General features: G+C 34.2%; 1 protein-coding gene across 2 annotated transcripts in view; it reads right to left on the bottom strand.

The window, feature by feature from the left end:
* The window catches only part of MS3_00002814 (uncharacterized protein), a 33,294-nt gene that overhangs the window by 6,706 nt on the left and 5,025 nt on the right, over positions 1–21,563 (bottom strand). For both annotated transcript variants that reach the window (XM_051210454.1, XM_051210453.1), the window contains 4 exons: positions 13,848–13,953; positions 12,871–13,074; positions 8,227–8,358; positions 3,237–3,374 (listed from right to left, as the gene is read on the bottom strand). In XM_051210454.1, the coding sequence (XP_051070447.1) occupies positions 3,237–3,374; positions 8,227–8,358; positions 12,871–13,074; positions 13,848–13,953 (580 nt within the window). The remainder of the gene's footprint in view (positions 1–3,236; positions 3,375–8,226; positions 8,359–12,870; positions 13,075–13,847; positions 13,954–21,563) is intronic.

Genomic DNA, 21,563 nt, shown 5'->3' on the forward strand with positions numbered 1-21,563 from the left:
CTGCCTATTACATTGTTTTACAGCGGTATTATTGAAAACGTCAGAGAATTAAGCAGCTTGTTTCGTACTAGTACAAGACCATACAGCAGTGCATAATTAGCACCCTCCAGTGGTTGAACTCAGCCGTCACGTTTCGCTAAAACTAATCAACCCATAGAATTGTCGAGCTGTCGTCAAATGGCACGACTTAAGCTTTTATTAATTTGCGAAATAGAGCGGCAACTATCTAATATTACGTATATTTTAAAGATTATCTGTATAGGGGGGATCTTGGGGAATAATAAATTATACTAAGATCACGAACCGGCATAAGTTAGGCAACCGGTGAATACCAGGGAGTACTGAACATCTATTTCATCTTAACATGTGCATCCACAATCTTACCAATGATCAAACCTAGGACCTTCAGGTATCGCACTGACCATTTAACCATTAGACCTCTAAGCAAGCATTCAACAGCTGTCCAGTCAGTCCTCCATGATTTTCAGTGGTCGTCTAATTTAGGCCATTTTGTCATCTCAGTAAAATTTCGAAAATTGTAAACAGAATCAATGAGATACAACTAAAGCTAAGTGAAAGCAGTTTCAGAATTATAAACAAACGTAAGATGTGTTAAATGCATCTTATACGATCAACTAATAGAAGAAAAGCATCATTATCAGCGATTAACTGGAAAAAACAAACCAAATATACACAATGCAATATTATTACTACTTATTCACAACTATAAGAAAAAGTGAAGTAGATGAGTTTAGAAGTATGTTGTATTTCTGAAAATATCAGAAGCCATAAAAAAGGTAACAGTGTTATACTTCTCAACAGTGTATCCCAAATACTCCTATAAAAAGAAGCTATAAATTAAGGTGACTGAACATAATTCATAGATATATTTTAAAAAGAAACTAATACACAAATAGGAATAATATTTAGGTATTTTTCGACTTAACCACATCTTTATGCATATTATCGCATTTTCTTTTACCTGAAGTTCAGTGGGACCAATTACAAATTGAGTACAATCTAGTCATAATACATCCACGTATGTGTAGATTTCTGGAACCAGTAACAACCTTCATCTAATCTCACCCCCACAAAAAACTTCTGAATGAAATAAATTAAACGACAAGATTATTAAGTGAATTAGTTGAAATCCCCACTATCAGAACGAAAGAATTATATGTAGAGTTGGGTTTTAATAGTACATGATTTATTGCGAAATAATGGAGAAGACTTCCAGTACAAGTGGATTTTTTCGTGACATTGCATTTTTGAACCAGATTAGCTTAACTCTGTAGCTTCCATTATCACTATATTTATAAATTAAACTTTATATGAAGTAAACACTGCTAGTATTGTCCAGAACAATTATTGAAATCTCTACAACTCAACCACTTAACTCTGAGAACACAATATCGAGTAGTCCAATAACTAACTACAATTTCATCACATAAATGTAGTTTTTAGTGTGTTGTTTTTTTTTAAAAATTTAGTAATTCTTGTAGAAAAGAAAAAAAACAATATCAATTGTTATATAGCACCACTACTACTAATACTACTAACTTGATACCAATTACTGGTAGGCATAAGTTAAGTAGATCATTGTTTTCTCATGTACTTACATTCATTTTTAGTACTTTAACAAAAAAAACTTCCCACAGAAAAATGAATTAGAAAATTCAGAACATTATTTTTTTCCTCTCACTATTAAAATTATTATTATTATCACTATTCAATCCGTACAATATACATACTTTCTTTTTATTCACTACAACTCAATATACATAGACTACATGTTTTCAATTCTTAATGTGTTTTTTTATTTTGCACATAAACCGTGAAGATTAGTTTGTTTATTACTCACATCACAATACAAAACTTTTTTATATAAGTACATAATACTACATATTTTCCCTAGTACATGATTATTGCATTTTTTTCTTAATACAATTAGTGTATGATATATTTATCCCTGATTGACTAAATTTGGTGTATGATTGGGAACTTAAAGCAATTGGATAACTAGTAGAGGAGGCACACCTAAAACTTAGGTGTGCATCAAATTCAAGACTTTTAGAAATCGTGAGACGAGTACCTAACAATGAACTTTGTGTTATATCAAGATTTGATTAAAGTTGTGGATTTGTAAATAATAGACGACAATCTTGTGACTGTACTGGTTAAAAACCTTGAAAGTCTTACCAGTCGATCACAGGCTGGATGGATGTATAGCAGTTGAGGAATACTATACTAGGACAAAGCAGCTGGCTAGTGCACTCTGGTTTTGTTGACAGTGACTTCGTTGGTCTCAATAAAGTTGAATCAACATGTGCCATTTAAACCTTCCTCTTCCAATGTATGCACACTGATGCACATAGAACAACAGACGGATAAGACTATGTATTTGTAAAATTTTGATATCAAGGTATGTGTCTAAAACATATATTCAAAACTCCATAATCTCAAAATGAAGTGATCATCCTCTCAATCCTTAAAAAGGGACTAACTAATTTATATCCATACATATGACAAACATTTTGAACTGCTGAAACGCAAACTAATGCTCAAAAGATGACAGAACCTTATACCTGCAGAGACATTTATGTATCCGAGTAGTCATGTAAGTGCTACTGGCGAAACGGCAGATGAGATTCAGTCAATGGATGGTAAAAGCCATAAATCCTCAAGCTGAACTGAGCAGTCTTTGAGGAAATCATGATGTTACTTTGACTGTAAACATCGGTATCCGTGATAGCACATGTGTTAGATCCTTTAAAACCATCCCGAGCTCGGATATTTGATGATTCTCTGTGCTCAAACATCGAATTCTCAGAAGAATTGCCGATATCCGGTGACAATACCGATGTTTGACAGTGTTCATTCTGACAAACTAACAATTCAATTGGTATCACCATCTTAAAACACCGAATTCGGTGGATTAGTCATGTTTTACTAATCAATTTGTGATATGGTACCACAATCTCCCGATGTCCTAGGTGAGAATCGTTTTATTATTAACAAATCTGAACTCCATCACAGTTACGACTTCTCACTCAAACTTGAGGAACATCTTGAAGTAATTAGTTGTGACTGGCGAAGTTCAGACGAATACAGTCTAAAAATTAAGAAATTATTCTTCACAAAAACCATTCAAATAATCCTTTATTTATTTAATTATTATCAGAAATCATAACGAAAACAATCAAGTATTAATTAAACCCAAGTAAGTAGCAACTTACATGTACCGCATGATCACGATCTTTTCGAAGAACTTCCATTTCTCTAGTATGTTTAGTCGTTAATGATTTTAATTCTTCTTGAAAACTACGTGCTTGTTCTTGTGATTCAGTTAATTGTTCATTGGTTCTTCGAAGATCCTAAACACCATGGCGAGATGGATATTTTTAGAGCAGAAATAAATAAGACAAAAGTTATAAAACTTATAAGTAAAAATATAAACAGATATGCATTGAAATTGTGTGTGTTTTCATATATGAATATAAACCGGAAATAAAAACGACATGAAATGTTCACTTATATCAATGTATGTTAGCATTAACGGATATAAATTCAATCAAGAGAAGAACGTCAAAATCATGAAACGACGAAATACAAAGAATCCTAGAGGATTCTCTGTAAGCATGGGTATTCAGGTAAATTTTTAGTTATCAATAGAAATATCAACACAGACCCTATTTACGAACCTATACAGTAAATGTCAACCACCCATGCGGTCAGAGGTGAACAGAAAAAATAAACTTTCGACAGGAATACAAAGACAAATAAAGCGGGTGTGAGAAAGGTATCGTGAATTGACTTAATTTAAAACTGTACACCATTGGATCCCGGCTCAGTGATCTAGAGTTAAAGCGTTTGCACGAGAGACTGAAGGTTCTGGCCTAGAACCTCGGTTGTGAATTCGTGGATGTGCACTGCTGAAGTCCTGTGGTTGAACGAAACGGTCATCCAGTAATTCCATGTTTTCAATGGTTATTTGACTTAAATTGATTCTTGATATAAACTATATATGTATACACATATATATTGACCTATATCTGACCAACCCATAGAAACAACTTTTAGAACATATTTCTTTTTCAGCAAAGATAAAACCATAAGGCATCTTAATTTTACTAGACTCTGTGAACATTAGTTCAGTGGCCTATGTTCCATGAGGGGTAAAAGACTTGCCTAAGTGGAAACATTAGATATTTTTAAAAGAAACAACTTGAATTTAAGAATGTAAATCATTGAATCCAAATTCAGTGATCGCAGTATGCTGTGCTGATATTCTAGAAAGCTTCATCAGATTTTGACTGAGTGGAGACTCTTCGGCTACTTTGTGTTTATCAAAAGCCATTCCAACAGACCTAAAATTCCCGGATTCGACCCACGGTGATAATGTGAATACGCAATGTGGAGAATCCCATACTAAGACGAAACAACTTCCCGGTACTTTATGGTTTCTAGTAATTGTCTCACTAAAGTTAATTCATGATGCAAAATGAAAACAATCTCCACAAACACATGCATACTGAAATAATTTGTTCGGATATTATTCATGTTCTTTATATTTAAATGTGTTAGAAACAATAACCTGAGGAACAATAGAAAGACGCACATAAGCGCACATGTACAACAATCAAAAACCGATTGCCTAAAAGAAAACAAATGGATTTAAGGTTATCGTAACCACTCATTGTCTTTGGACTTTATCTACAAAGATACACGAACTTCTTTCGACAATTATTCTCTCACACGTCTTTTGTTTGACTGAAGAGTGTTTGTAAGCAGCTAACTATACTATTTGTAAAGATTTGTAATTTCGCCCGTTTCTGGCTGCAGTTAGCCGATTTCTACTAATATCTGTGCCCAATCTGAACGGATCGTCTCGATATTGTCTTCTGTTACACGTTTTTAGTTTATTTGTACCATGGCTAGCAGTGAAGTTTAGAATATGACCTTTGTTCTAGTTGAGACTTGTTGGTAGGATGAAATTATCCTACTGTTATTGTTCACACAGAGACTTGAATGTTAACATGTTATTCATTAAGCTACTAAGTTCAGATACCTATTAACTAGTTCAATGGGTATGAAGAGTTCTAAATAAGACGAAACGCGCCAAAGATCCTACAGCCAGCCACAATCCAAGTCAATAAGTCACTCACTCTATTTACAAACTATTCGTCTTTTCGTAAATGTTGTAGTATATAGATTTAGTAAAGATTTAAAGACTCAGATTTAGTCTACAATGCTTTTTTTTAAAGGATTATGTAGTAGTTCCTCGTTCTTCCGAGCATAGGAATAAGCGACACTGGCATAACAAATGGTGATGGGGATTGTGGAATAAAGAAAGACATGACAACTGCCAACGGGATCAATTTACCAGTTTCAGTTTTTCAACATAACTATGTGGTCCAAGTTATAACTTCGTTGTCAGTTCAACCTACCCCTAAACCTGTTATGTTCAGTTATAAATATACCTCTGCTTTCTTTTATCAAGTCGCTACTACAACAAATAACGCAGTTACTAGTATAAGAACATGTTAATTTCAGAAGTAAAATCAATGCTACAGTTTAATGAAGATGTGTAAATTAGATCTCATTTAATGCTCACCGATGCATTGAAGGAATATATGCTCAGAAAATCGAATCCGGAATCGCAATCAAAAATTATAGATACGTTAAACGAAGTAACTGATACATTTCCTGCAGCAATAAAGAACAGTTTTGTGATTGAGGAGAAGGTCTACAAATTCTGGTGATATCATACCAGATGTTGCTTATTCTCACAATGTATCTGTTTGTAGTGAAAACCTTGGTCAGTATGAAGCATAAGTTCTCAATGGGTCCAAATCTAACTATATTTCCGATGGTATGATGTTTATTCTCATAATCCATTCACTTCTAGTCAATGTGAGAAATATGTTCTAAAAAAGTCACATTCTGATCAAATTCCAGATATTATTGTAGCAGATGGTGAGTGCTCTCACACCTCAAATATATCACGTAGAATCCCTACCTAATGCTATGATGAATCAATTGAGACAACAAGTGTTCACGAAACAGTCTCGAAACCAGAATGCCCAAGAGTGATGTCGTTCACACAATCGGAAAATTTAAATTTAGTCCCAAAGTCTGGCAGTTCGACATTCGGGGTAATGCTCAATGCTTGTAATGGTAGAAATGAAGATTTGTTTGAGATGAAAGTCTCTGAACCAGACTGGGTCAAAGGTTCATGCTTACCTCAGGAAGCTGAGGTCAAATAAAGATAATAAGTGTGCCAATTTCACTTCTCCAAAAATTTTAAATACGATCAATTTGCACAGACTATCCAGTGTTTTCGGAAAATTTATGATGAGTAGTTAACAAATTTCAGTATTTCTTACAGTTATCTAAAAATACTTAACTCATCTGATGATATTTATTTTGTTTATTCGGACAAATTGAATGTCACATACAAAAAGGTAAACCTTGTTTTAGTACATCAAAGTCAGTCCAATTGCAATATCCCTGTATGTAGAAATATCCCATTCTAATGTTTTGAGAACAAAGAGAGCCTACATGAATCACATGCATTTTTACTGACAAGTCTAAATGTAAAATGTGCTTATTAATATAATGGACGGAATAATGAAAGGAAAGGGAAAAATCACCGTGTATAATATTATCCTTACAGGTCAAGATCATACGCTCCAATACTCTCATATAAAGAAGGTATGAGTAGTGTTAAGACAGTTCAGGTCACATTATTTGTAACGTAGTTATATGAAGATCCAACATTGTTTCGCAGGGGAGGGAGAATCATATATGTATTGAACGAAAGAGCAGAGCATAAATTAGGTCAATTTCTTAAATGAAGCTGGAAAAACCCATTGAGACCTAGGAAACGACTACGCGACCGGCAAGGAAGATCCTAGCGGGTACGATAAAGAACAACAACCCCTCGAATGGACTGTCCAGGGAAAACTTATTCCTGCGTATTCCATCAAAAAAGAAGAGAAGGTTATGGTGGAACGAAAAGGTAAAATTGCATTCTTTTGCTCATTATAATTTTTGTTTAACATTACTTCCACTCTAATTCAATGTATTGATTCAGTCAGTCAGTCAGTAACAACGTAGAACTTCGTACGTACGTACAGCAGTTCGAGTTGCCATATCACATTAGCACAGAGATGTAATGATTACTCAGTGTAGTGTTTGTTTTGGTTTCCAATATGATATTTTATTCGATATAACATTAGTTTATTTGAGTGTGATGTTTGTTGGAGATATGATATACTTGAATTACATTAAAATGAACTATGCTCAGCATGATATGCAGCATGTTATTTGTTGTAACTCTGGGTATTTTTCATATATGTGATTTTATTCTAATTATTAATTAAAATAAGTGTATAACTAACGTATGAGTGTATTTTCGACTAAGGTCGTCGTCGTGATTTGGGGTTAATAAATCTTCACTTGAACCAGTCTTTGTGTTCTTATTTTCGTGTCGTGGGAATTGCGGTGGTTAATCGTTCTTTCGAACATAAGAATACGAGACGCGGACATAGCAGATTACCTATACACTAACCGACTGACAGCATTGAAACAAGTATATATTTTTGTAGATAGACTGATGGATCAAATACAAAACTTTGTCAGATCATATTCAATATAAAAAAGTAGCAAATCTGATTTGTATATAAAATTTACCATTTTCAATTGATATCGAAAAGGAATTGAAAAATCAACTGGAAATTATTAACCCCTTTTTACAAATCAGTTTTACGCTACTCTTAGACAATCACGTGTCCATAACTTCTGATGAAATTCTACCCATTAGATTCGCGTGAAGTGAATTGCTTGTTTTTACGAAAGAGGATATCTGGTACGAATGTAGATCGTTTACCTAAGATTTTAGAAAACCCGAGTTTAAACTAATGATATACAATGAGTAGAGAATTCTACAAGTGAATAACGTATGGATATAATTGGTAAAGATGGCAGTCTTTTGACATTGTAGCGTTAATAGTTCTTCGAGAACCATCTACCTCAGTTTAAACGTCCGAGTAGTGTCCCAGCTCTCACATACACAAGTAGTGATGATAATAATCCAGGGTACGTTATGATATAATTAGTTAGTACTCAAACAAATTCGTCATTTAAAAATCGCTACCAAAGAAATATAATATTTACAGTACATAAATATTAACTTAAATTAATAAAGATATTCCATCAACCTACAATAATATACGTTTGGTTGTCTGCTTTGATACGAGCTGACTGAACACGTAATTCGGAACATTCACTTTCTAAAGAAATAATCCGAGCACGTAACGTTTCTGATTCTTGAGTATGTTCTCGCGAAGAGCGTGACTAAAAAAGTGTTTGGACAGAAAAGAAAAAAAGTATGGAAATATCAATGAATCATGAAATATGTTATGGAAAAGAGCCTGACAGTCACTTGAAAAAAGTTCCAACCGATATGTAAATAGAGTTTAAGTAAAACTTCGATAAAATGTAGTTCCGTATTTGACGCTTGAAAATTAAACCATAAAAGCCCACATCTTCAAATGAAACCACAATGATACCATAATATGGTTGATGTTATCCACAACATTTCAAACATTCAATAAGTACATGGTGTATCCAGCATTTTCAGTCATATTTATTTTCATTTGGTGAGTGAGTACTGTATATCAGAATATAACTTTTATTAAAGATTTTAGTTCAACCTCCGACTTCCACTAGATGTGGGGGTAAAAGTATGGTATATAGGGAAAAGCTAATCAGGATCGAGAAAACTGTCAGCTTTATGTGAGAAATTCAAATACCATAAATGATGAGCAGTAGAAATGTCTTTATACAATGCTCAAAATGTTAAAAGTCATAGCAGTAAATTAGTTTTTGCAACCATAAAGTAAAATTGATAGTGTTTAATGTACCGAAGGTTGAACGTTTTCTAATATATATTGTTTACAACAGGCAAACATTGACACTATTTTTAAGTAGTAACCCCAAACCCTTAATACTGAATCAAACCTAAACATGGTGGCACTTCATCTAATAAACGAACTAAAATAGCGCTTCAGGAATTTTTAAGCAAAATTCATTCATCCATATGGCCTACAGAGCATTTTCGAATGATAGCTGTTGTCAGTTAGTGATGAAAACCCCAACTGTTAACTCCTTATCCTAATCCTCATTAGGAATAATATCGGGACTCTTGCAAATCTATTTAGGTACTTATATGGGTTCGAGAAGATGGACACTTTATATCCGTAAAGACAGATTTATGTCATCGTTTCTTCAATCTGTAGGCAGAGTAACCTGTAGAGAACCTTAATAGAATTATTTAGAAAGTAAAACCCATTTAAACTTTGCAATATTAGGACTTTCTTTTCCAGAAAGTATCTTATTTATAAAAGTTGCTTTCTGATTAGCTAAAGAATTGGCTGAAAATCCGTCGTGGTCTGTTTAAGCCCATTCCTATATCATACTTTTACCGATTTGTATTTTTCATCTAGGACCTTACCTTACCTGAAGTTGCGTTACACATTAACGTGTTCATAGCAGACAAATACAAATAATTCCAAACAATTGAAATGAAATCTTTAGTGAAGATAACCACTCGAATATATAAAAATCATCCACAAACTGAACAGAAAGATGGTCGCAAATGTTGGATACAAAATACTTATTTCAAAGTGTCGCCTGGATTTAAGTAAAGAGTTGTACACAAGAAATTTCTTTTTGAGAAAAAGTGGAGATTTTTTGACAGAAATTAAAGATAACAGGGATTGTGTCTGACATAAGTTTGTCCAAATTGCAACCGCATTCCAGTAAAATCACCAGTAATGCTCTAACTGATATACTTCCAAAAACCTCAACACAGGTGAACACAAACAAAATAATTAGTAGCTGTTAGTATAAATATGCACAACATTACTGATTGTCTTGGAAAACATATCTGGATTGTAATTACAGTAAAGTGTACATAAAACTCATACCCAAAATTTTAAAGATCAGCGAAGCCGTCATTCTAGACAAAACAATGCTATCAAATAAACTCTACTTGGCAATAAAACAAAATATACCGAAAAAATCGACGAACAGTTAATATTAGCGATCAACTGATAGAAAATCATAGATGAGTACTCACTTCAATTACAGTATACAGAATGGAAAAATATGCCACTTATTATAGGTACTGATTTTTAGTGGACTCCTTTTAACATCTCACTGGTCATAATGCGCACCACTGATATAAGAATAAAAACACTGCAACTCAAAAATCTCCCAATTCAAACGAAACACGACTGAAGCAAAAAGTCTCTTGTCAATGAGATAGGTGTGAAACCAATAATATGTCTCAGCAGAAAAATATTTAGAGATGTCATAAAAGTTGAATGGTGAACGTCCAAATGAACTATAGTTGTCACCTACTCCTTCAGCTATCTTAACTGACAGTACGAGGTTGTGGAGACAGAGTTTTATTGAAATCACAAACTCCATACCGATAATTATCACATGCGTACTACTAGTGACTATCTTCTACAGGAAAGCTCCAGAATCCTAGTGAGAAGCTGTAACAAGTGGAGTTCAATAGTGTCGCGTATGAGGGAAGTACCCAGAGAAAACAACAGAGGGTGGTTGTGTAATATCGTGGATAGACTGAAGTTAGAACTGTGCATGATTGGACCACAGCTCAGTGGTTTAGAAGTTGAAAGTTCGTGAACGGGGCAAGCCATGAGTTCGAATCCCAGTCGCCAAACCTCAGACAAGCACTGCTGAGTCCTATACTTAGACAAATCGGCTGTCCAGTACATACAGGTTTTCAATGGTTATTTAACTCAGATCGGTTCGTGACAACAATAATATTCTGAGTTGTCGTGTTGATAAATATTGACACACGTAACAAAGTGAAGGCCTGTGAGAAACCCCACGTAGACCATCAAACGTAACTGATAATCACAGTGATTTGAGGATAACAGCTAAAGGCTAGATAGGGAAGTAACCGGATAGCTATCTTGATAAAAATAGCCCACGTCGTATATATATGATAATCACTAGAGTACTCAATGTACAATTGGACAAAATATATAAGTAATAACAATCACTTTACTTCAACAATATGCCTATATCATAATCATAAAACGAAATTTCTCCTACAAATAATTGTTTTTACAGAGAGAGAAAATAACCAGCCTAAATTTCTTTCCTTTTATGATCATCATTATCCAATAATTTGGGTGTAAAATGATGATTACTACTGGCAACCAGAACCAAAAGTCTTCCATGCAATGAGTAAACAAATAGAACAACAATAGGCGAACTATGTAAATATGTCACATGAATCCATCATCTGTTACATACTAAGAAGCTCATACAAACACACATGCACACATACATACCATATACATATACATATATACAACTACATACATACCAATTGCATGACATAAACACTTAATGCTGAGGAGTACACTATTGGTGGAAATATTCCCAAAAGTAGGAAAAATGATCTTATACACACGAATAATCCTTACTATTTTCATAATTAGCCACTATATTAACATCAAACATTGCTACATTTGAATGTAGGACAATGAGCATGAAGGTCTTATTTATTCACTCATTTACCAGGTACTCATTTGTGTACTTGGCTTCGAATACGACTTTATATATGAAGGCTAATGATACTGTCCGATTGTCTAAGCCAAAGTAACGAAAATAGAGGGGGTTCCAACTTGCAACTTTACAGCTAAAAGTTGAACGCCTTTTAACCACTGACCCACCATCGTTGCTCAGTAGTAACCTAAAGGCAATCCATTCACAAAATAAGGTGTAATTGATCTATAAACTGAATCATTGCAAGGATATATGCAAACGATTGAGAAAGAGTCCAACATATTAAAATGAAACAATCAGTATCCAAAGCTCATGTATTGATTGCCAAATGGAAGTCACGATTAGAAATATTAATTATGTTACCCATGGCGAAGGCGATATATCCGTCTATCAATCGAAGGACGAGTAGACCGAGCAGCAGTTCGTTCTGTTCTACTTTACGGCTGTAAAACATGGTCATTAAGGGGAGAGAATACCCGTAAACTACTAGTATTTGATCACAGATGTCTTAGAAATATTGCCAGAATCTGCTGAGTTCACCGGGTAAGTAATAGAGAGGTTAGACGCAGGGTATTAGGGAATAACGGTAAATCAGTTGATGAGGTTGTATATCTCCATCAATTTAGATGGTTGGGCCACGTGTTACGTATGCCTGAATACTGATTACCACGATGCGCAATACTGACTAGTGTTGGACACGGTTGGAAGAAAGCTAGAGGCTGCCAAACCAAAACGTGGCATCAGTCTATGAAGTCGCTAACTTCTAGTCTGAGCCATGTTGGAAGATGCAGACTACTTGGTTGGGGTCCGCGTGACTATCGTTATCAACGGTTGAAGACTCTGGGTGACATGGCTCAGAATCGATCATAATTGCGTGGGTATATACACTCTTTGTCTTCCCTTAAAACGTGAGATAAAAATTACTCTATACCTTTCTTTCTACGAATTAATTCTCCCTTCCTGTATTATATCCTTATACACAATCTTTCTTTTATATATCACTACTATTCGTGTTAATCTTGTTGTGCTAATGAGGTGTTGCAACTTGGACTGGTGCATATATGTCCCTGGTCCTACGTTTTAAATGACTGACTGAATATAGAATAAAAGTTTCTTTTAAAAAGATGAATTGTTAACATTTTACCATTTAGTGTGAGTGATTTCTTGAGAAAAAAATATTACTAATATACTATTTTATAATCATGTTGAGGTATCTGTTTTACTAAGGAGATAAAAAAGAAACCAATATCGACTAACCAAAATTGATTGCATATGCTGTCGTTCAGCTTCTAATGCACGGCTCGACCTTGCATCAGCCTCTTTAAGACGTTCTTCTAAAACAGTGATTTGTGCAGTTAAACGAGCATTCTCTTCACGTAAACGATCTAAGCGCGTTTCACTTTCAGTATTTCTGTTGATTTTTAGACCTTCTACACGTTCTTCCATTCGGCGCATTTGATCCTTTAATTCAAAAGTGAAATTGTGAAAAAAATTTAGATGTAGAGAGAAGATAAATTCAAGTGGCATGGGACCAATTGTGAAAGTGAGAAATGGTGAAATATATAAATGGTAAGCAGAAAATAAATGAACAAAGTTAATTACAGTTAAGTGTTACGCAATACTTCATCACCTGAGTGTATTGGAACCACCAATTGAACAATGCTGAGGTTAGATAAAGTGTACTAGGTAAAAAAATTGGTTGGTAATATGCTGTGGACCTTCATCAACTGAAGTGGTCGGAACATGTATCACACTCCCAACCATCATCTACGTAGATGTACGATGTTATCTTGGTGTAGAGGTAGGTTGGAAGAAAGCTAGGAGCGATCAAGCCAAGACATAACATTTGTCCGTGAATACAGCAACTGTTTGACTGAGCCGTGATGGTAGGTGCAAACTAGCAAGTTGCCGTCTGTGCAGTCGTCGTAACCGATAGTTTGAGACGTTGAATGATATGGAACAGAATCTGTGCGAATTTTACACAGAAGCACTCACTCTTTGTAATCCCTAAGATTTTGAGTCTTAAAATCTTTTTATTCTTCCTCCTTGAATTATATTTTTCATGCCTGATATTCTCTTCTACCAATGACGTTGCTGTTACTTCAATTACTCGCTGTGTTTATGTGGTATGTGAAGTTGAACTGATCATTCACACGTGTGCCAGGTTCTACATTACTTATAACTAATGTATTATATTTCAATATAAACACATAATGACTAACAGAAGTACTTACTCGAATCAATTCAAAATTAGACTCCATATCACCGAGTAATATATCCGATTGTGAAGCGCTCGCTGGAGAATCTGGACCATGATGTAGACTTGATAAGGGATTTGCACTGAAGATAAATAAATAAATGAGCGGTCAACAACATAAATATTGGTAGAGAAACTGGGAAGTAATGAAAACAACTAGGAATGTTTATAAAAAAGCCTATAATTACTACGGTAAAAAACAATCAGTTATTTGAGTTACAATAATAAGAACAACAATGCAAACCGTAATTAAGCAAACACGAATGACAATATCTTCAAAAGTACAACTTGATGAAGTCAGTGTATTATGTACATTATTTAGTACGTAACTTATTCTTGGTATCTTGACGTCAGATGTGGTAAATTGTACCGGTACACATTTGTACCAGAGATTCTGTGTTGATAAATGATGAGAACGTGATTTCGAGAAAATTTGATGAGTTAAAAACAGACGACATAGAGATAATATGGCGAGCAAATAAAGAATGAGTCAGAACAAATAAGGAGTAACAAAATCATGCCAATAAGGAGTGATTAAATTTCAGTATTGAATAACAACAATAAGGTAATACAAATTATTGCGAATAAACACTATGCCGGGTGAACACGTTAACAGATATTTGAACTTAGAAGCTAAGTAAATAAATCGTTGGCGATTGAGACAACAGAGGCACCGGGTACGGGTTCGAACGTGAGCATTAACACTAGGATATGGGTATGCGCCTACACTTATTATTTTCCCCTGAACACTGTCAAAATTCTTGGCATGCGTGTGCATCATCGAGTCAAGCTGTCACACTATATGTCCACGACAAGATGAAATTATGAAGACAAATATCAGAATAGTAGTAGTAACAGTATCAATGATAATAAAAATGCCCAAACATGAACTATTTATTTATTTATTTATTTTAACACATAGACATTGGTACAAGGAGGCACCAAATACATATGCGCCACACAAATCTCATTCGATATGTGTGAGGGCTGTGATACTGCCCGGGTGCCCAAACCGAAGCAGGTAAACATGAACAAAATAACTCAAAAAGAAAGAACTAACTCATGGAATAAAAAGTAATAGATAATTTTAAAAGTAGCACACTAAAGAATAAACAAACATACAAGTACAGTATCGATAATATACCATGTTCATGGTCAACATATTATAAAGGAAAAAAATCATCATAGATTATTTCAGAACATATAGAATAAATCGCGTCACTTGTTGAACATAGAAAAATACCATCGATCAACGTTCAATTATTTTACTCGTATTATTTCCAATAGTGATTAATAATAATAATATTCCACAAATAAATTTCACACGAATTTACTCTCATATTGAGTAAAACAAAAAGAACTGATTCATGAGATAAATAGAAGAGACTTAACAATGTTTTACTAATATATATATAAAGAACAATGTAGCATCACGCTAGTGTGTTACCACACCCTTTAATAAAAACAGCATCGATAAAACAGAGATAGACAAACAATCTTGAGAGGACTAGAAATTATAATGATGGCAATAAACTACTATTTTACTCTTAAAATGAAAAAAGTAAACGTGAACACCGCTATCCAAGTAGGAACATTTTTACGATAGGTTTGACAATTATATGAGACCACTAGGTCTTGTTAGCTAGAGAATTCATGTACTTTTACAAGGTCTAAGCCTAAGTGATAGGAACACTTTATTGAATCTAGTCATTATTTAAATCATAAGATGCCATTCAAAGTGCAGAATAGTGAAGGACAAAACGGTGGATAACGAGACAGTTTGTTAAAGTGTGAAGTAGAGGGAAATTAGCTATTTACTAATAACTTTAAAAAAAACTAATTGAATAAAAGATCTTTCCGGAAAATACTTGTAGTCATCCTTGCGGAGGACTCTTCGAAACTAATGGTTAGTAACATTGGGTACCAAACATGGGGCTAAAATCAACGTTACAGTGGCTCAACTAGTTATATTCATTCACTAACTTTCACCAAATCTTGAATTAAGTAACGCTCCTCTTAACTTTACATTTCTCGGTCTAAGTGATTCCTTTTAAAAAATTGTTTTTTTCCTGCTGAAACTTTGATTGCAATTGATATGCGTTTCCCATTTCTTGCCTCTCTCATGTGTGATATGCTAATCTGACATCTAGCAACTTAAACCAACACATATTTGGTGAGTAGTCTTAAGCTGATGAATGGTTGAATAAATGACAAATGGTCAAAATATCTTAAACAAACAAAGAATGGGGCTAAGATATTGGAAGAAAAAGTTGAATTCCTCCATACATGTCCGTGTAAAACAAATAACATATATATTGCACCATTATTATGCTTTTTGTTTCATTACATGTTGGTTTTGATTTATCATAACTAACTGTTCCACATTATGGATTGACTTTGGTTAGATAACCACTGAAAACTAGAAACCAATCCTAATATGGGACTCCTCAATACGGTACATCCATGACCTTACATAAGATCAAATCCAAGACCCTGTCTTGCTCGCGAATGCCTAACCTCTAGACCACTGAACCAGTATCATATGGTGGCCATGTCTAACTTCAACCAACTCGACATACTGAGCGACCATATCTCATTACCTGTAGTGGGTAACTATCTCACATCCGACATAGTCGGACTGCACTGGTCAGAGTTTTTCACCGGAAATCCTAGAACGTCATTTCGAAGTTATCCACTAGTGAGCGCATGATTACTATCAGTATAAGGGGTTTGTAGAGATTGCTGAATTTTTATAGTTTACATCATGAACTAATTAAGATCAGCCTGTGATGTAAACTGTGAAAACTCTATTCAACAACTTCCACAACCCCCCTATGCTAATAAATATAAAATTCACTTTAACTTAGCATTTATGTTGGTATGTAATAACCGACAATAATAATAAAAATAATGATAATAGTAACAGTAATAGAACAGGTGATCATCAGTATACCATGCACACATATACACCTAAATATGATCATATTCTCACTATTAAAGATCATACTTCACATGTATTCAAAGCAATATATAATATGTATTTATGTGAGATTACAATAATACAATGGAAACATAATACCTATGTAACATTATATTAACAGAATATAGGAAATTGAAGAGATAGAGAAAAAGGTAATTTGTAAGCATGTATATATCCCAGAATATACGTTAATTAACAACAAGCACGTCTACGTTCTCTCTCCTTTAATCGCACACTCATGAAATGACTATCTACTTGGAAATATGAATGTTAGTAAATTCGAAACACCTTGTGAATAAATAAATGGCACGTACACAGTCTGAAAACAAACAGTTTCACGAAATTTCCTTAGCGACTGATTCAGCATAATGATGTAAACCTTAGTTGCCAGGCCCAATTTTTTTTATTTGAAGGCCTTGGAAAATGTCTTTTTGTATATTGTTGAAAATGTGTAGACTGTTGATATTATCTGATTGGTAAAACTGAGATAGTAGATGGAGTGGGATTCGAATTTGCAAGCAAACGGTGTGAATGGAAGTCTTCACTTGAGAGCCATTCAGCAAGCAAAAGTAATGCTTTTCACGCTCGATAAACAATGAAATATATTTGTTTCGCAACTATATCTTACCCACAATGCCGCCAGCCCCGAAATTAATAAATTCATTCAGTCCTACTGGTGACCAGTCACTGAGAAGTGATCAAGTTGCAATATGGCCACTAATTCAAGTAACTCGATACCACGTGTACTATGTTTAGATATTAGATGGTTCATGGTAGACGACAAAAATCCTAGGATCCAGGTTTCATGCTATTTAATACTCGCCAACAAGGTGTACAGTAATCTTGGAGGAACTGATGCGTTCTGGTCAATTAAATCCCATATTACCCAGCCTCACAGCCTGAGACAATAATACTGAGCTGTTTTGGCAGCGACTGACCTCCCGCAAAACTGAAATATTGCAATTCCACATTTTTTCCCAAACTTTTATGCAATATTCAGTCATAGTTACTTTACGCTAGCTGACTTTGCAAATTTAAACAGGTCTAAAACAGAGAACACTTACAACCCCTAAAAATTACTAAGAGAAAGAGATAATTGAGCATAAGGATTTGAAGATAACCACTTATATATGGTTGAAAGATTAGAAGTTGAAAATGGTTGTCATCACAGATTTTGATATCATAATCACTATATATCAATTATGGTGGAAAGATGAGACGACGGTGAACTGGTATGACACGTTTTTCTGAAGCTGTTTTCTATATTCTTTCGTGTCAACTGTAATAAACAACAAAATAGAACAATGTACAGAATAACAGGAGAATGTAGGTCAGTGCGAATCGCCACATATCATGTCAAAACAGTTAGAAGAGACTAAGTTACAATAAAATCAAGGGAATGAATGATAATGACACTAATAACGGTAAAGAGCTAGAACGGAAAATAAAGCAAAAGTGTACAATAGGATTCGATGTTACAGAATCAGAGGAAAATTTAAAAATCTGAATACGTCTATCTAACAGTCAATGAATATTTTGACCCATGTAAACTAACACCAGAAACCATACGATCATAGCTTGACCACCACAGTACATTGAGGTCGGTGGTAGATGCGTATGAATGATAGCTGCTGGTAAAAATCAACGACTTTGCTAGGCAATTAATCATTTTTATCTAGCTACTGCCCGATACACAATAAGAATATCATGTATTCAATGATTTTATCATACACAAATACTCCTCAAGGATATCAATAACATATGTACATCTTTTATTTCCAACACGCGTTCGATCAACTAACAAGCTGTAGGCTCGAATCTCACTTGGTCTACTTCGATTTTAATAATCCAATATAGTGTCATTAAGCTTCGTTCAAATAACGTGACTTAGTCGAATACGTAAACCTGTACATAATTGGATAAATGAGTTACTATAAAATAAATATACAATAACTAGAAAGTACATTTTCGTAACAAGTTATCACCACATAAAACCTATGGATGAAAAAAAGCAACCCTATACTTTTAAAGAAAAATCTAGAACAGTGGCACTAAGTGGTCTAACATCAAATAATTTTCATGCAATGCAATAAAGCAAAACAACCAGAATTTGTTTTTCAAACAGTGCGATTTATGAAAATGTAAACAGGAAAAATTAAATTACCGTCTATCTATATTAGATAACAAAACATTTGTGCTTATTATCAATATAGGAAGTGATTATGGAGATTGTAGAATTTCCACGAGCCGATCTTAGTCTAGAGATTGTGTCCTAGAATGAAACAAGGTCCTAGGTCTGATTCCCGTGATAGAGTCGTGCACTTCTAAGGAGTCAGACAATGGGATGAAACAGGGACCTAGTTCTTCCTAGTTAATTACAGATGTCTAGGACCAATTCTTGAATTAAACCGAAGATTTGTCCTTAATAATATAGTACAATCAGAAAAGAACAGACTCAAACTGAAGAGAACTGTTTCCATCTAATTTTATGTAGAAATTTAGCATCATCCACGAGATGTGGAACAAGAAAAAATTAGGACAAAAAGGTAAACCCTTATGCTTCAAGCACTATCTTTAGGGAAGAAAGTCTCTAGGAGCAGGACTATATTATAGCGACCACCTTAACATAGCCCCTTTTGTCTTCCGTCCAAAATTCAAAATGCAGTGAAGGATAGTATGTATCTTAAAGAACGCTTTTTAAAATTACTTCCTAAAATGCTTAAAGTTGCTCAAAATATCTTTCCTATAATCATATAGATGTGACATTCTACATAGGCTAAATCAGAGGAAATACCTAGACTAACTCCAGATTGTATTTGAGCATACTTTGTGTGATTCATGCAATAGCCAAGGGTATTTTTGTGACTTAAAACTATTCGCTCACTTTGAAGCAATATCTCAACCTTAACCGTAACTTTAAACCCTCATAAACTTAACCTTAACTCCTAATCACATAACTACTAACCCTAGCTCCCAGCTTTAATTCTTGCTTCTACTCAGACTCCTAATTCGCTTTTTCATCAAATTATGACTATTTACCCACCCTCGTTTTATTAACTTTTGTTATAAATCATTTTATAATTAGGCTGTTTTCTAATCGGTTGACAACCATTCAAGGTCGTCGCTACTATATGATCCTAAAATCTTTAGGTATCAATTGGTCAACCAACCAACATAGATCCTGGTAAATACGTGCATCTGTTCAAGTCGTCACACCTCATCATCGGAACAGTGAGATTAAATTATCTTAACAAATGTCGGGATAGTTTAAATAGCGACAGTACTAGCCATAGATAATCTGACCCGAGAAGAATGAACGAATTCGCAGGATAAAAATATAAAAGGTAACTTTAGATCTCAAGATCCGAGGTGCAACATCTGTGCTATTAGGATTGATTCTATGTCATGCTGGTCGATGTTTCAAACCATTGGTTCCGATAATCACATAGACACCAACCTACCAACATCCCGTGAAAAAGAGAGGAGAAAATATAGTATATATATTCGTTTATTTATTCATCAGCATACGCAGTTTAATTATTTCTTAAAAAATTAATTATCAAACATACCAAAAAACATTGTAGAAATGCTTTTGGAGGACTTGACGACAACAACAACAACAGCAATGACGATGACAATGACAAACATGCGTAGTTTACCGACCAGAAAAAAATGTTATATGCATGAAACACTGTGAGACTGGAAATCCCATATATATGATGTTATGGAACCGTGTCACTACTACTACACACTGCGATACACTACATACATACTCAAATACTGGAAACACGTTAAAGGACAAGTAACTTTGTGTGATAAATGAGACTGATTGACTAATGAATCTGTGAATTAGCTATCGTCGAAAAATCCCCAACTACTCAGTGAGAATAAGATTGATTAGGAAAACCGATGTAGAAAGTGAACGCTTGACAAATGAACGAAAACAATGTTTTAAAAAAGTCTTGGATAAAACTGAAAGTAAACAAAATAGCACACAAAATGAAATATAAACTTGGAGTTTTTTGTGTTTAACTTCTCAATGGTTGCTTAATTGAGGTTATTTTGTGGCGAATTCTATCATTGAAATAAGTAAATACTTAGAAACTATCAACATCTACAAAACAATATAGTAGAGGAAGGACCTTGTAACATCTGTTCATAGAAAACTTATTCAAATAATTGTAATCTACTTTGTATCACAGACTTCTTAAGTTGCATAGTCATTACAGTAAACCTAAGTCATCGTAAAAAGAGAATTCATGTACACGGATTCACGTTTTAAGGAATTCATTAGGCCAGCAGAGGTAGGTGTATTAAGCTCTAAACTAAACAACTGCTAACCTGATTGAACCGAAGTAATTACAGCGAAGTTCGAAATTGTAGCTTAACACAATCTAAAGTCAAATAATTATACAGTTCTTAATACATCTACCCAATTCGGATCAGACCGACCAATTTGATCCAGCAGAATATTTCTTGATACTTTGAATAAAAACATGCTTCTGGCTGACAAACTGTTGGAGTTGATCTACACATCAACATTATGACTTGTTGAGGTTGTCACAGCAACAAACACTATTGTGACCTTTCACAAAATATTATTTTAGCGTGATAATACCACCTAGTTGACACTAATTCCTATTGGTTTCTTTGTCTTGCAGAATATCAGATATACTGTAATGTTTGTTCATTTCATAGTTTTTACTTGAAACA

The sequence above is a fragment of the Schistosoma haematobium genome, chromosome ZW (assembly GCF_000699445.3).
Source record: "Schistosoma haematobium chromosome ZW, whole genome shotgun sequence".
In the NCBI taxonomy this organism is placed as follows: Eukaryota; Metazoa; Platyhelminthes; class Trematoda; order Strigeidida; family Schistosomatidae; genus Schistosoma; species Schistosoma haematobium.